The 17340-nt window shown below is 28.3% G+C and overlaps 1 protein-coding gene across 1 annotated transcript in view; it reads left to right on the top strand.

Annotated features, from left to right (window-relative positions):
* The window catches only part of LOC129959267 (uncharacterized), a 50081-nt gene that overhangs the window by 24601 nt on the left and 8140 nt on the right, over positions 1–17340 (top strand). Inside the window, exon 7 of the mRNA XM_056072090.1 lies at positions 11422–11498. Coding sequence (XP_055928065.1) covers positions 11422–11498 — 77 coding nt within the window. The remainder of the gene's footprint in view (positions 1–11421; positions 11499–17340) is intronic.

The following is a 17340-nucleotide window of genomic DNA, read 5'->3' as shown; positions in this document are numbered from 1 at the left end:
TTCGATAATGAACTTTTTATGAAGCACAAAATCAGTTCCATAACTGAATATATAAACTTTACTTTCTTCTAAGTGCTGATGAATACTGTTTGAGGTATTTGAACTCTCAGATACATTTTAGTAGCTCTTATCAAAGGAGCAATTTGTGATGCAAGACACAATAGTTTCAACTTGTTACCCGAATATTTTCGAGTATTAACATTTTTTGACAATTTATATAACATATTTAATTTGTGTTTCACGCAAAAATATGATTAATTATTAATTCATTTTTTTAAGGTTAAACCGAAAAAATCTCCAGAAAGAAAGAAATTGCCGCGCCGACTAACTGATATGTACAAGAGGTAACTGATATTGTTAAAATATTTTAATATTTTGGTATATTTTATTTATTGCTGACATATATTATATTGATGTTGCATATATTATATTAATAATTCGATGATGTGTTACTCAACATGAAATGAAACATGCATGCATATTCAAATTTTGGAATGCATAACACCTTTTTCCTCCAACGAAAATAAGAAATGCGTTATCTTCTTTACAGTTGCCACATATCGGATAATATTTTTCTGATTTTTGATGTTTTATTCTGTTTCATACAACTATAATCATTAATTGTTGCTTGTCTCTCTTAATATAATGTTAGATAAGGTTTATTATCAAAAAATTCAAACCTTAAAAACCGATTACTTTTAGCATATTTCTTTTCAAATTAAAAATTTCGCAACAAGCATGGCACAGAATCCATGGCTGTTACTAAATGAAAAACCCACTTTATGCTTATCTGTATAAATAGTAAAATTATGGGCTCCAAATTGTAGGATTCTCATCTACAGAAGGTGTTTACACATATTTAGATCTGTTTTCGGGTCATATTATTAATGTTTAAATTGGAAGAACATTTTTTTAAAATGTTCAATTTGATAGTCATTTTTTATTCTGACACTTTGAATGTCATTGCAATATAGAAGTGGAATTTCTGAGTTAAATATCGCACTTAAAACTTTTTCTTGACAATACAAGAAGCGAATTTTAACATTTTTCTCCATTCTGCTTGTTTCTAATTTTGCATTGTTAGAAACCTGTGCCATAATCATAAATCCCTTGCTGAAATTTTTTTTTTCGTTAATGGAGCCAGGTTGATACATTCTGTTTCTTCATTTACAATTCTATAAAAAGATGTTTTTTTGCTGCAGCCGTTTAGTTATTTAGTTCCATTTATCTCCGGTAAAATAGTTTTCATACAGGGTTTTACTAATTTTTTTGCGTTGAGCAGTATACCTCAGCAAAAGGCGATAAAAGTTAATTTTTGTGCTTTTTTTTAAAATTGTAAATCATGACTTATTATTTTATTTATGGTTTCTTCAGATGTACTTAAAGATTTTGTAAACGGTATCTGCGATGGCGGAGTTTAACTGGTTACCATCGATTTTGTTTAATAAATATTTGAAGCAGTACTACTTTTTTCAAACTTTCGTTTGGAGCCTTCTTTTCATGTAGAAGTAGTGACTGACGATTCTTCCATTTTTTTTAAATTAATAATATTACGTATTTTACTCACAATGATTTTAATACTAAGCATTTCACAGCATTTAATAATCATAGAATATGAATATTTCTCGTCGGAAAACTTAATAACCTATCCTTGAATTCAGAACATATTTATATTCGCATTTTCAAAGAAAAATAAATCTAAAAGTAGGAGACGATATTTCTCGTTTCAAATAATAATTTATAGTCAGAAATCTGTACTACCTAATATTCGCTTTTTAAAAATTTTCTTGTCCCATCGTTTAAAAAATGTGTAAATACCCACTATATTTTCTCTGATGAGGTGAACTATATCTACTTTCTCTTACTGACTCTATTTATTTTCATTCTCTGAGTAAGGCATAACGAGAATTTCAAAAGGCGTGAATCCCGCTACGCATACAATTCTGAGAAACACAAAGGTGGGAGAATTTAAGAATGTTAATGTAATCTCCATGTTTCATAATGCTCGTAGTAGAGCGAATAAGCACTTCTTTTCATCAGCGCATCAATCCTGGATTATCAAATAAGAAAAGTTGTCAACTTTCTCCGGGCTTCGTATAATTGGGGTAGGGGTCCCTGAAAATTTCGATATTTCCTGAGTATATTAGTTATATGTTTTCATTCAAATTACAAAGGCCATGCATTCGAAATGTTTTAACTTCAACTCAAGTAACGATTGAAATGCTAAAACATTATTTTAAAGTTTCTAAAGAATTATATTTTGCAAGTTTTATGTTGTGCTGTTTGGAAACATAAGAAACATTGCTTTATATTTTTAAATTGTTTGATTCCATTATTTAAAATAATTTAGATAGTGCTCAAAATTAGAATTTTACTATTTTCTTAAAAAGTTATTTTTATTTGAAATTTGAAATTTTGTATATGAGAAGTACTGAAACCAATTCTCTCAAAAGGGCCGTGTAATTAAATATTTCTTCAATTTATTACAAGTTTCTACATATAACTTTTTACAAAGATAATTTAGATTAATAAAAAATATTTAGGTTGGAAGTTCGAGATTGGAATAGGGTCCCTGTGATCTGTATTGTCTAAGGACAAGTAGAAGTTTTAATCTCTCCCCAAGCGCATGTTTCTTCATGGAGTCTCTTTTCTGACGAATTATATTTTTCAATATCTAGCGAATTCTATATATATATATATATATATATATATATATATATAATCTTGTTATTGCAAAATATTAATATGAAATGCGCAATTTTGTTGAAATTGACATCTTTTTTTTTTTAAATTACTCCATTATTCTGTATTACAATTTGGACAATTAAAGCATTTCCTTTTGGAATGATTTTTTCTGCCTGGTTGTTGTTAGATTTTGGTTGCTGCACCGCGTCATACGTAATTCTGAAGATAAAAACTACTTCAACGGATTCTGTGCAAAGTTTTTTTCATTTGGATAGATCACAAAAGCAAACTATTTTTTCTATAAAAATTGATCAGTTAAACATAGTTATTTGACCTATTATCAGAGCCTGACTAAGGCAGGGGCATACGGGGCAGTTGCCCTAAGCCTCCACATCAGAAGGGTGCCCCCAAATCGAATACAAAGTTTATTTTACGTTTCCTTCTTTCATGTACTTTTTTTTTCACAAAATATCAGTACAGTAAAAAATCTGTCAGTTTTATGTTAGCTTCTTCATTAATCCATAATATGAACATACACAAAAAATCCATATTTCATAGATTATTCTATACTTATGGATTTATTACGAAAATCTATACTTCGTAAATTTAGAGGGATCGACCCAAATCAGTTTTTGGCCGTGGCCCCTATTAGGCTAAGTAGAACCCTGACTATCATAAATCATGTGAAAATACATAACTTTAAAGGAAAAATCAGTTTTTGTGAAAACGTATTTCATTATTTCTCCAAGAAAGTTGGGCAATTAGAGCACTTCTTTTGCTGTTGTTGTTGCTACACCGTGCAATATGTAATTCTGAGCTGAGAATGACAACCTACATTAACGAATACTATACAAAATCGGAATTTTTTTAGAGGATACTAAATTTTTTGTATCGAAATTTATTATTGAATTCTACTTATTTTCATTATCATGAATCATGTGAGAAACAGTATTGCCGGTAGAGAAATCGGTCCAAATTTCTCGACTAAATGCAAATGTTTGCTTATCCACTCTACGTGTAGGTTCAGTTGAAAAGATGAAATATACCGAGTGTTTAAACAATGCTGAATTTTTCAAACTTGGATTCATAAACTTGGATTCATCACAGTACGTGTCAGAATTACACATGCTTAAATCTTTGTTATGGCGCTGAAAATGAGCTCAACAACTTTGTTTCACTATAGATTTTTAAAACGGAGCAATATGTTTACAGTATCGGATTTGGAAAATTAGAATCTTTATGCGAAGGGGAATAAAGTTCTTCCATGTGAATGGTTTTAAAATATAAAGCAACTTTTTCTCTTTTATTTACCAGATTACCGATTCCAATTCGTCTAGTCGAGGTAGAACAAGAGGATTCACCTGGTAAGTGTTTTTGTCCTCTTTCTATACGTAATTCATTCTTATATATATATATATATGAAATGAAATTTAATATATTTTTTTAATTATTTAAACATAAATTTAAAACTTATTTTTGATCTTCTTCATAGGACAACCGCCAAGAAAACGATTCGTGAAACAATTTATAAATTTTCCAGGTTTGTTGATATTTTTTAAAACAATTCAGATGATTCGAAATTATTACTAAAGTTAAAATTTTATTGGAATTAATTTTTCTGATTTAAAATTTAGTGACTGCTCATATTAAAAATATTATATCACTGCTGATGAGAAAATATAAAATTTTGAAATCTCTTAATAACAATAAATTATCTATTCAAAATGTAAATGATGGCATCCATCGCGTTATATGCAGTGTCTGAAAATGGACAATAATTATTTGTATGTTTATTGTTTGCAAATATATTTATTTTCCGATGAATTATATAGAATTTCTATCAAGGATTTATCTAACCTAAATAAATATATATATTTTTTTAAATTTAGCAACATATTTACTTAAAGTTACTTAAATGATTAGCAATATCCACAGGAGATTGCTGGAGAAATGATACTTGAAACAATAATCCTCGTTTGGCTTCTTGCTACGTCTGTGTTATGCAGACATGTGACATGCTAGGTCATTAATCATCTAGTCGAGAAAGAAGTTAAACGAAATATTAAATAATACTTTCCAGAATTAAAGTTTAAAATTCGGAATTCGAAGTGTATTGAGTCCCATTAGAATTACCTCCGAGGCAAATTTCATATATTTAAACTTGGAAAAAATTCCCCTGGACACCGTTTCAACGCTTTCGAATTGACTATTATAAACGAAGTTTTTTCGTTTCTTGTGATATACATGATGGTGCTTATCTTTCGCTTATTAGTTTGTGTACCTGGCACTTCTACGATTTAAAAATTAGTATTAAAATTATAGGATTATAAAAAAATCAGTATTTTCTTTTTGTCAATATCTTTTTAAAAGCATTTTTTAAAGATATATATATATATATTTTTTTTACAATTACGAAGGTCAGATTTCTTTTCAACCTCTGATAAACCATGAAAAAGTATAGAACAAGATGAAAGGAATTGCAAAATTTTGTATACAGTCACATTTATTATTCGACTAATCGCAATACAAACATTTACCATATCGATGGGTCAGGTTTATCATGCCTTCTTCAAATACAACTAGATTTCAAATTTTCAGACTTACAAGAAAAAACTATGATTAATTAATTAATAAGCACTAAGTCAGTTACAATCAATGCATTCATTGCATAAATTATAAAACATTTTTGCATTTATTTATTGTTTATATTAAATTATATAATGTATGAAATATTGTTTTGGAGATTATGTGTTAATTTTTTGTATCTCATTATTTGTTCAATCGGCATTTTAATGAGTCTGAAAAAATAATTCTTTTATCATTTATAGAAATTCCTGAAAGAAGCGTTTCCGAACAGGTAAGCTGCACGCTTCTACGTTTTCTGAAATTTTCCTTTTTTTTCTTTTAAATGATTTTATAAATAATTAGCCAATAACATTTAAGTTTTGTAGTTGATTGAATTATAAATTAAATTACGAAATATTTTTCTGGTGATCATGCACAGCTTTTTTTTTTAATTATTAACTTTTGAGCTCATGAAAACGGCCCAAAATTATTGATGAACAGATAGAATTGTAGAGAGGTGTCATATTCGGAATTAAAATATTCTTTATTTTCCAAAAATTCTAAACGGGAAAAATATAGCTGAATGCTTTCTTCAAGGATTTAAAGGGATTAAGGCTCTCTGACAGTGAAACTTTTATTCCAGATCCGGATTAGATTGCGCAGACAGTTAATCAAAATTCTGATAATTAGAGAAATGTATTTAATTTAAAAGACAATTGATGGAAATAAAATTATATTCTTATTACTATGAAATAAGAAAATAAGCTTCATCTTAAAGTTTAGGTATTTGTAGTTTCTGAATAAATAGTGGATATAAATTTATTAAATAAATGCATTAAGTTTAAAATAGATATTTTTTTGGATGAAGTTTTGAATAATACATATATTTTACTATTTAATCATGTTTGATGACATTAAAAGGCGAAGTGCGCGTGTAATCTTGCAAGTTATTTTTAAAAATAAATATGCCATTTCATTGTTTGGCTCATGTTCTTTTTTCATTTGATCTGCTCTTATAATTTCATGTTTTTTTATCTCTAAATAAGCTGCTGTATGTCAATTTTTTTTTCTTTTGTGCATCCTTATAATGCGTAAAAATTCTCAACATATCCGTAAATACGAGCCTTAGCACATTGAGGAAATTTCGAATGGCGAGCTAGGGAAATGGAGGCGGTCATTCTCCTTCAAGTCAGAAAATTACCATCCAAATATTTGCTCATCGAAAATCAACCATTCATTTTTAACCGAATCGACGTCATCGCGGTAGCGGAAAATCGGAGAACATTTTATTTATTTATTTATTGAATTCAGATAAACGATAGACGTTGTGCATGGTCATCGGAGATAGATTCAATGGTCCTTCAAGACTTAATTGCACTAAATAAAAATTATTTTAGTTTCATTCGTCTTCATTCAGCGTTCATTTGTGTTAATTTCTGATAGTTTATACCTTACTATATTTCAGTTGACTTTTCTTATTTACGTATTTTTAATTTGAGACTTGAAAAAATTCATTTAATTCTATCAAACAAGGTTTATTTCCTGAAACTTTTATGGTAAAATAAATGCATGTTAATTTCGTTTCTAAACAATTTATTGAAGATAAGACATTTTCAAAGCATGATCGTTCATTTTATGAATCGCATTATAAAAACATTTTCTATACTTGAGATATTTTTGTCACAACAGGAAGAAAGATATCTTAGAAGAACAGGTGCTAATTGTAAGAGAGACACACACACGCACAAATGCAAAACCTACTGACTCGATCTGTTTAATTTGCGAAGTATCTCTATATTTGGAGCAAAAACCAAATAAACTTTTTTTTTGTACTATAGAGTAACTGAGAATAATATTTTATTAACTTTGAAAAATAATGCTTAACTTGTTATAGTAAAATTTTCGGTATCTACATTTTAGTAATTTAAGTAACCTTTTTTTTTTTTCATTTTCCATCGAATCCTAATATTAAAATTTATTTATACAGAATCCATCTACTCGAGGAGATGAATCTACTGATGTACCAGCTTTAAGGTATTTGGTTATGTTTTATGATATCATTTTACTCATTTACTGATATAAGTTAAATGAATTTTTAAACTTTTATATCGAGATAAAATAATCATCTGTAAAAACTCTTAGAATGTAATAGTTAGATTATTCTAATTTAATTGTATTTCCTCTTTACTTATTTATTACTGGTCTAATTATGTCATATTTTATATAGAAATTTGACATACTCGAATTATCAAATTTTCCATTATTTGATGTCATTTCTCTAATATCAAATTGAAGAAAATAATTCTTTTTTATATTCTAGTGATCAGATATTATTAAAATTTTAATACTAAAAAATACAAAAAATACATTCAGAAGATACTCAATAAAAGTTGAAATCAGTTTTTGAAAATTATTGTCTTTGAAAGATCAGATTTCATATCAAAGATAATAAGGTGTGGTTAATTTTTCCCATGAAAACATTGAAATTTAAATATCAAAATTCATCAAATTAAAGAATATTCAACATTAATTTTTTAATGAATCAGAAAATTTCTTTTTGAATAGATGTAAAACCATATTTAGTTCCAAAAATTTTTATTTTTCCCAAGTTTAATTAAGTCCTGCAGGGACAACATCAAGAAAAGTAGAAAAATTTTAGTTATTCTTTATTAAACACAGAAATGCCAGAAAGAAGTATTTTCTTTAATAAGTAAAGAATAGACAGATTTAAAATAGATAGAAAATGCACTCGGATGCAAAGAACTTTTTGAAAAATGACATGCACACATAAAAATCACATTCAAAATGTGAACTCTGTCTTTTAAATATAAAGGTTTTATTTTAAAGAAAACCTTATTTTCAATAATTTTCAAAATGATGAAATATACGTTATTTTTCATTTTTCGGTAAATTCAATTCAACTTTTATTTCGGAGGCTTAAGTTCGTTTTACTTTCTTAGAACAGCACATTTTTTCCATTAAAATTAAAGATGAAATTAATATTTAAGCAGATCAAATAATTGCATAATACAAATTTTTATAGTGAAGGAAATATCACTTCACTTCCGGAAGGGAATAATCCAGGGCCTTCTCAACAAGGAATTTCAAGTGAACATGATGATAGTAAGTAGACATTTTGTCGCTTATTTCTATTTCTATTTTCCTTAATATAGCCTCAGTAAGCTATTAATCAATGTTACACGGCCATCTAGAGGCTTTTTTTATTCCAATTTTTTCCATAGACATTTTGCTGTTTAGAGTTTTAGTTTAAAGCGTTGCATACAATAAACTGTTATACATGCAAATGACATTATGTTTTTAATTTTTGTTGAGTTTATGACACCAGAATTTCGTTTTTGTTAGTCAATACTAAAAGTTTAAAAATTATCAAATAACTAATCACAAATTCTAGAATCATATTTTACTGCAGAAATCTGAAAATGTATTACCATGAGTAATTTAGAACTAATTCTATTGAAGAGTAACTCTTAATGAATTTCTTTACTCCAAGGAACACTTAATAAATTACAGAAAATTCGAATGTCCATAACATTCCCATTTGACATTATAATTCTTCTTGAATTTTCAGTAATAAAATATTCAGTTTTCTTTATCCTCGCAATCATCATTCTTGTGCATCTTCAGGGTACTGTAATTTGTCTTGCTATGGTGTGCAGCAAATATTTCTATATAATTAAATTTTGCTTATTTTAATAATTTTGGATAAGTTAATAATTAGTTAAGATAATCCACACTTGGTAAGCGATTGAAGAAAAAAAAAATTATGAAGTGTAAAGATAAAACTGTTGTATGAAATTTTTTCGTGTTTGCTTTAAAGAAAAATTTCATTGTGCGATATTTTCAATTAATTATTTTCCATCAATTATTTTTCATTTTGTTATTTACTTTTAAATTAAATACCATCGAAAAAATTTTCTTCAGTGGATAAACGCTTAAAACATCGTTTCTAATATTTGTAGTATCTTTTTCTGTTATAACTTTATGATAGAACCAGCAGAAGTGGTCTCCCCAAAACTTTCTCGCGCACTCTCTAATGAAGGTGTTATCCCAGAAAACACCTTGCATAGCATCGTCGTACAATAGTTACGTAATATCTTTGACATGAATTTATCATGTTTACTGAATCTATTTTGTCATCTTAGACGAGTTATTTCGCGACTAATCCCTGGTATGCGGATAACCGTATATGAAAATCGAATTTGTGTTCCAGATGCGTTTTTCCCAACCAATTGAAACCAAAATGTGACACAAAATTACACTTGTAGTCTTGAAATCACATATCAAGTTTGATATATTGAAGCGTTTTTGGGTATCGTTTTTAAATATTTCTAAAAGGACAGACCGGTAGACGGTCACCCCTTTTGGATTTGGCTCACAATTTAATAAATATCTAGACTATAGATTTTAATTTTATGTTTCAAATCTGATGTTATTTAACGAAAATGTGTTTTTCGAACTCATGGAGGTCTAAAATGTTTAGATTCGTCAGAATCTCGAGTTCGAATTTTTTGACGATTACTATACATACATTCTACGTATACGAGAAAGAAAAAACGGTTGCAATGTTAATGAACATGTATTACAGAAGAAAATAGGGACTGAGAGAAAAAGGAGGCAATTAAGAAATTTTCTCCCTTTAAAAAGGTGGATATAATGTTTTTTCTAGATTTTCTTCCTGGTGACAGAAAAATCTAAACAGGAAAAATGCGTTTGAATATTGACGGATTTAAATATCATGCGTACGATTAAATAATACTAATTAAATTTATATTGTGAAAAAGTTGTGGATCAAATTTATGTTACGCAGCCCCTATACATAAAACGCCGTTGCAGATGGCAAACACTGAAGTGTTAACACTTAGAAAGACGAAAAATGTATCCTTAAAAATCAATACAATAAATCAAAAGCTATTATTCAAATTGAAATTGGTTTAGTTTAGTTTTAATATTTAAAACTAAAATAAGGGATTCAAGTCTTTGATAAATTATTCTTGATTTACATTAGAATAAATTTATTAAAAAGTGTAACTTACAAATTTAGGTTACTATGTAAAATACCTTATATTTAAAAGCTGAAATTTCGCGTCGCTATAATTTGTAGGATGTTAGAAAATATTATGATGACATAGTCTATCTAAAAATATAAATAGCATATGTTTACACAAAATATTTTGAACGAGTTAACAGTTTTTAAAATAGTGATTAGCACCTTATGTAATTAATCCTATCGTCATTGTTGTTAAAAGGCATTTATTAATACATCAACCAATAAAACTGAAAGAAGAAATTAACGTGCTATAAAAATGGCAAACCTGTTCAGATATTTTAGCTGACAGTTTGAAATGATTGGAAGTTACTCGGAAAAGCTCAAATAACACGTCATCCAATAAAACTGAAGGAAGCGATTAACGTGCTATATAAAAATGACAAACTTATTCAGATATTTCAACTTATAATTTCAGATGATTGGAAACATTTAAACACGTTTTATGTTCACAACACCTACATTTTAGTATTTTTGACCCCCTCCCCTTTATTATATTTTGTATTAAAAGCAAGCGTGCTGAAAACATAATTTGGTCTTACATCAAGCGATAAAATTCTGAATTATCAAAAGTTACATGGAAAAATTGTAGATAAAAATGTTCAGTGGAGGATGATCGATGAAAAGGATATAACATGAAATCTTTGATTTAACAAAAGATAAATTCTCAGAAAATTTATGAAACGTTGATATAAGGGCATGAATAAAATGAATACTTCTTTAGTAATAAATCGATCATTTCATAGAGGGAAGTGGAGATTGTAAGAGCGATGCAAGCTTAGAGTGACAGTCGACCTTATGCGGTGAATAAAACATCGAACGTCTGCAGTCTTTAGTAATTTACGAACGCGAATTCCCTCCACGGCTAATAATTGACGAATTGAATAAAGGAAAAATCCCCGCACCTTCCTTCATCTAACAGGTTCCTGATCTAATTGCTTCAACATTTTAAACATTTTAGTATCTTTAATTAAACTGCATATAAATTATTTTAAGGATATATATATATATTTTCTTTTTGCGCAATTTATACACTTTTAATTCTCTTAATTAAAGTATATATATATATATATATATATATATATATATATATTTCACCTTTACAGTTCCGGGAAGCTCAAAAGAACCAAACTTAAAGATACAAAAAACCACTGAGAAACCAATAAGTAAGAGGAAAAGATCGGTAAGTCAAATGCATGTACATTACTGGATTTTTTTTTCTTTGGCATGAATTTTTAAAAGATTGTTGATTAATACTTGTCTTTAATTGATTGCAATAAAACTAGAATCACAAATTTACGTTGTAACGTCGGCGAACAGATTTTTTCTTTTTTAGGCAAGGAAAATAAGAATTACTTTATACACAAGTAATAAATAATATCTTAATTTAATAACCCGGACCATAACTAAAGGTTATCTAACCTTGTTGCCGTCTATTATCATCTAGATGAAATTATTTCATAAGTGTAATTTTTGGGGAGTAAAAGAAATGTCAAACTAATTCTAGTAAAGATCTAAAATGTTTGAGACTTTTGAACACTTTATTTTATAAAATATGCCGAATCGACGTCATCACGGGAGCGGAAAATCGGAGAACATTTAATTAATTTATTTTTTGAATTCAGATTTACAGTGCACGGAAGACGTTGTGCATGGTCATCGGAGATAGATTCAATGATCCTTCAAGACTTAATTGCATTAATTAGTGAAAGTAGAAAGTCTGGTGAAAGGAAATTTTAACTAGTTGTCTTCAATAAGTTGTAGCTTGGGACCGCGATAACCATACAGGCACACGAATACGTGATGGTAATAGAGAGCAGACATTCTCAGAATTCGTCACAAATGCGAAAACTTAATGAAAATTTACATGGCATGAATAGTAATTTTTTCTACATCGAACTCGGTCTAATTTTCTTCCGGTCGAAATGGATCAAAAGGAAATTAGGTGCATTGGAAATTCACGCAGATAATTAATTAGGTGCTCTCAGAGGTGCATAGGTTGCTTCGCTGTTTACTGAGAGGTTATGGCACCCAATTTATCGAAGGTAGCGATCATGAAAGACTGGGCATGAAGAATAAACCGAAAATGGAATGGTGTGAATTGCCATCACTTGAAAAGATCCATAATTCTTTTAAAACAGTGATACTATCAAATATAAGCAGTGCGGACAATTAAATGTAATTAATGCAACAGTATTAACATTCCTTCTTTACTGTGGTAAAATTTAGTAATGTATTAAATCACAAGAGCCGAAATTAAATGCGTCCAGAACTACTTGCCTTATTGGGACTCTAAAAATGTAGTGGTCAAATAAAATTTCGAATAATGAACTGTATGAATTTCGATAATGAACTTTTTATGAAGCACAAAATCAGTTCCATAACTGAATATATAAACTTTACTTTCTTCTAAGTGCTGATGAATACTGTTTGAGGTATTTAAACTCTCAGATACATTTTAGTAGCTCTTATCAAAGGAGCAATTTGTGATGCAAGACACAATAGTTTCAACTTGTTACCCGAATATTTTCGAGTATTAACATTTTTTGACAATTTATATAACATATTTAATTTGTGTTTCACGCAAAAATATGATTAATTATTAATTCATTTTTTTAAGGTTAAACCGAAAAAATCTCCAGAAAGAAAGAAATTGCCGCGCCGACTAACTGATATGTACAAGAGGTAACTGATATTGTTAAAATATTTTAATATTTTGGTATATTTTATTTATTGCTGACATATATTATATTGATGTTGCATATATTATATTAATAATTCGATGATGTGTTACTCAACATGAAATGAAACATGCATGCATATTCAAATTTTGGAATGCATAACAGCTTTTTCCTCCAACGAAAATAAGAAATGCGTTATCTTCTTTACAGTTGCCACATATCGGATAATATTTTTCTGATTTTTGATGTTTTATTCTGTTTCATACAACTATAATAATTAATTGTTCCTTGTCTCTCTTAATATAATGTTAGATAAGGTTTATTATCAAAAAATTCAAACCTTAAAAACCGATTACTTTTAGCATATTTCTTTTCAAATTAAAAATTTCGCAACAAGCATGGCACAGAATCCATGGCTGTTACTAAATGAAAAACCCACTTTATGCTTATCTGTATAAATAGTAAAATTATGGGCTCCAAATTGTAAGATTCTCATCTACAGAAGGTGTTTACACATATTTAGATCTGTTTTTGGGTCATATTATTAATGTTTAAATTGGAAGAACATTTTTTAAAATGTTCAATTTGATAGTCATTTTTTATTCTGACACTTTGAATGTCATTGCAATATAGAAGTGGAATTTCGGAGTTAAATATCGCACTTAAAACTTTTTCTTAACAATACAAGAAGCGAATTTTAACATTTTTCTCCACTCTGCTTGTTTCTAATTTTGCATTGTTAGAAAACTGTGCCATAATCATAAATCCCTTGCTGAAATTTTTTTTTCGTTAATGGAGCCAGGTTGATACATTCTGTTTCTTCATTTACAATTCTATAAAAAGATGTTTTTTTGCTGCAGCCGTTTAGTTAAGTCCTAGACTTAGTCAGAGATCGCGATGTATTTCCATTTATCTCCGGTAAAATAGTTTTCATACAGGGTTTTACTAATTTTTTTGCGTTGAGCAGTATACCTCAGCAAAAGGCGATAAAAGTTAATTTTTCTGCTCTTTTTTAAAATTGTAAATCATGACTTATTATTTTATTTATGGTTTCTTCAGATGTACTTAAAGATTTTGTAAACGGTATCTGCGATGGCGGAGTTTAACTGGTTACCATCGATTTTGTTTAATAAATATTTGAAGCAGTACTACTTTTTTCAAACTTTCGTTTGGAGCCTTCTTTTCATGTAGAAGTAGTGACTGACGATTCTTCCATTTTTTTTAAATTAATAATATTACGTATTTTACTCACAATGATTTTAATACTAAGCATTTCACAGCATTTAATAATCACAGAATATGAATATTTCTCGTCGGAAAACTTAATAACCTATCCTTGAATTCAGAACATATTTATATTCGCATTTTCAAAGAAAAATAAATCTAAAAGTAGGAGACGATATTTCTCGTTTCAAATAATAATTTATAGTCAGAAATCTGTACTACCTAATATTCGCTTTTTAAAAATTTTCTTGTCCCATTGTTTAAAAAATGTGTAAATAACCACTATATTTTCTCTGATGAGGTGAACTATATCTACTTTCTCTTACTGACTCTATTTATTTTCATTCTCTGAGTAAGGCATGACGAGAATTTCAAAAGGCGTGAATCCCGCTACGCATACAATTCTGAGAAACACAAAGGTGGGAGAATTTAAGAATGTTAATGTAATCTCCATGTTTCATAATGCTCGTAGTAGAGCGAATAAGCACTTCTTTTCATCAGCGCATCAATCCTGGATTATCAAATAAGAAAAGTTGTCAACTTTCTCCGGGCTTCGTATAATTGGGGTAGGGGTCCCTGAAAATTTCGATATTTCCTGAGTATATTAGTTATATGTTTTCATTCAAATTACAAAGGCCATGCATTCGAAATGTTTTAACTTCAACTCAAGTAACGATTGAAATGCTAAAACATTATTTTAAAGTTTCTAATGAATTATATTTTGCAAGTTTTATGTTGTGCTGTTTGGAAACATAAGAAACATTGCTTTATATTTTTAAATTGTTTGATTCCATTATTTAAAATAATTTAGATAGTGCTCAAAATTAGAATTTTACTATTTTCTTAAAAAGTTATTTTTATTTGAAATTTTGTATATGAGAAGTACTGAAACCAATTCTCTCAAAAGGGTCGTGTAATTAAATATTTCTTCAATTTATTACAAGTTTCTACATATAACTTTTTACAAAGATAATTTAGATTAATAAAAAATATTTAGGTTGGAAGTTCGAGATTGGAATAGGGTCCCTGTGATCTGTATTGTCTAAGGACAAGTAGAAGTTTTAATCTCTCCCCAAGCGCATGTTTCTTCATGGAGTCTCTTTTCTGACGAATTATATTTTTCAATATCTAGCGAATTCTATATATATATATATATATATATATATATATATATATATATATATATATATATATATATATAATCTTGTTATTGCAAAATATTAATATGAAATGCGCAATTTTGTTGAAATTGACATCTTTTTTTTTTAAATTACTCCATTATTCTGTATTACAATTTGGACAATTAAAGCATTTCCTTTTGGAATGATTTTTTCTGCCTGGTTGTTGTTAGATTTTGGTTGCTGCACCGCGTCATACGTAATTCTGAAGATAAAAACTACTTAAACGGATTCTGTGCAAAGTTTTTTTCATTTGGATAGATCACAAAAGCAAACTATTTTTTCTATAAAAATTGATCAGTTAAACATAGTTATTTGCACTATTATCAGAGCCTGACTAAGGCAGGGGCAGTTGCCCTAAGCCTCCACATCAGAAGGGTGCCCCCAAATCGAATACAAAGTTTATTTTACGTTTCCTTCTTTCATGTACTTTTTTTTTTCACAAAATATCAGTACAGTAAAAAATCTGTCAGTTTTATGTTAGCTTCTTCATTAATCCATATTTCATAGATTATTCTATACTTATGGATTTATTACGAAAATCTATACTTCGTAAATTTAGAGGGATCGGCCCAAATCAGTTTTTGGCCGTGGCCCCTATTAGGCTAAGTAGAACCCTGACTATCATAAATCATGTGAAAATACATAACTTTAAAGGAAAAATCAGTTTTTGTGAAAACGTATTTCATTATTTCTCCAAGAAAGTTGGGCAATTAGAGCACTTCTTTTGCTGTTGTTGTTGCTACACCGTGCAATATGTAATTCTGAGCTGAGAATGACAACCTACATTAACGAATACTATACAAAATCGGAATTTTTTTAGAGGATACTAAATTTTTTGTATCGAAATTTATTATTGAATTCTACTTATTTTCATTATCATGAATCATGTGAGAAACAGTATTGCCGGTAGAGAAATCGGTCCAAATTTCTCGACTAAATGCAAATGTTTGCTTATCCACTCTACGTGTAGGTTCAGTTGAAAAGATGAAATATACCGAGTGTTTAAACAATGCTGAATTTTTCAAACTTGGATTCATAAACTTGGATTCATCACAGTACGTGTCAGAATTACACATGCTTAAATCTTTGTTATGGCGCTGAAAATGAGCTCAACTACTTTGTTTCACCATAGATTTTTAAAACGGAGCAATATGTTTACAGTATCGGGTTTGGAAAATTAGAATCTTTATGCGAAGGGGAATAAAGTTCTTCCATGTGAATGGTTTTAAAATACAAAGCAACTTTTTCTCTTTTATTTACCAGATTACCGATTCCAATTCGTCTAGTCGAGGTAGAAAAAGAGGATTCATCTGGTAAGTGTTTTTGTCCTCTTTCTATACGTAATTCATTCTTTATATATATATATATATATATATATATATATATATATATATATATATATATATATATATATATATATATATATATATATATATATATATATATATGAAATGAAATTTAATATATATTTTAATTATTTAAACATAAATTTAAAACTTATTTTTGATCTTCTTCATAGGACAACCGCCAAGAAAACGATTCGTGAAACAATTTATAAATTTTCCAGGTTTGTTGATATTTTTTAAAACAATTCAGATGATTCGAAATTATTACTAAAGTTAAAATTTTATTGGAATTAATTTTTCTGATTTAAAATTTAGTGACTGCTCATATTAAAAATATTAAATCACTGCTGATGAGAAAATATAAAATTTTGAAATCTCTTAATAACAATAAATTATCTATTCAAAATGTAAATGATGGCATCCATCACGTTATATGCAGTGTCTGAAAATGGACAATAATTATTTGTATGTTTATTGTTTGCAAATATATTTATTTTCCTATGAATTATATAGAATTTCTATCAAGGATTTATCCAACCTAAATAAATAGATTTTTTTTTAGAATTTAGCAACATATTTACTTAAAGTTATTT

This window comes from Argiope bruennichi, chromosome X1 (assembly GCF_947563725.1).
Source record: "Argiope bruennichi chromosome X1, qqArgBrue1.1, whole genome shotgun sequence".
NCBI classification, from domain to species: domain Eukaryota; kingdom Metazoa; phylum Arthropoda; class Arachnida; order Araneae; family Araneidae; genus Argiope; species Argiope bruennichi.
Note: the sequence above shows the minus strand (reverse complement) of the source record. Positions and strands in the feature narration are given on the sequence as shown.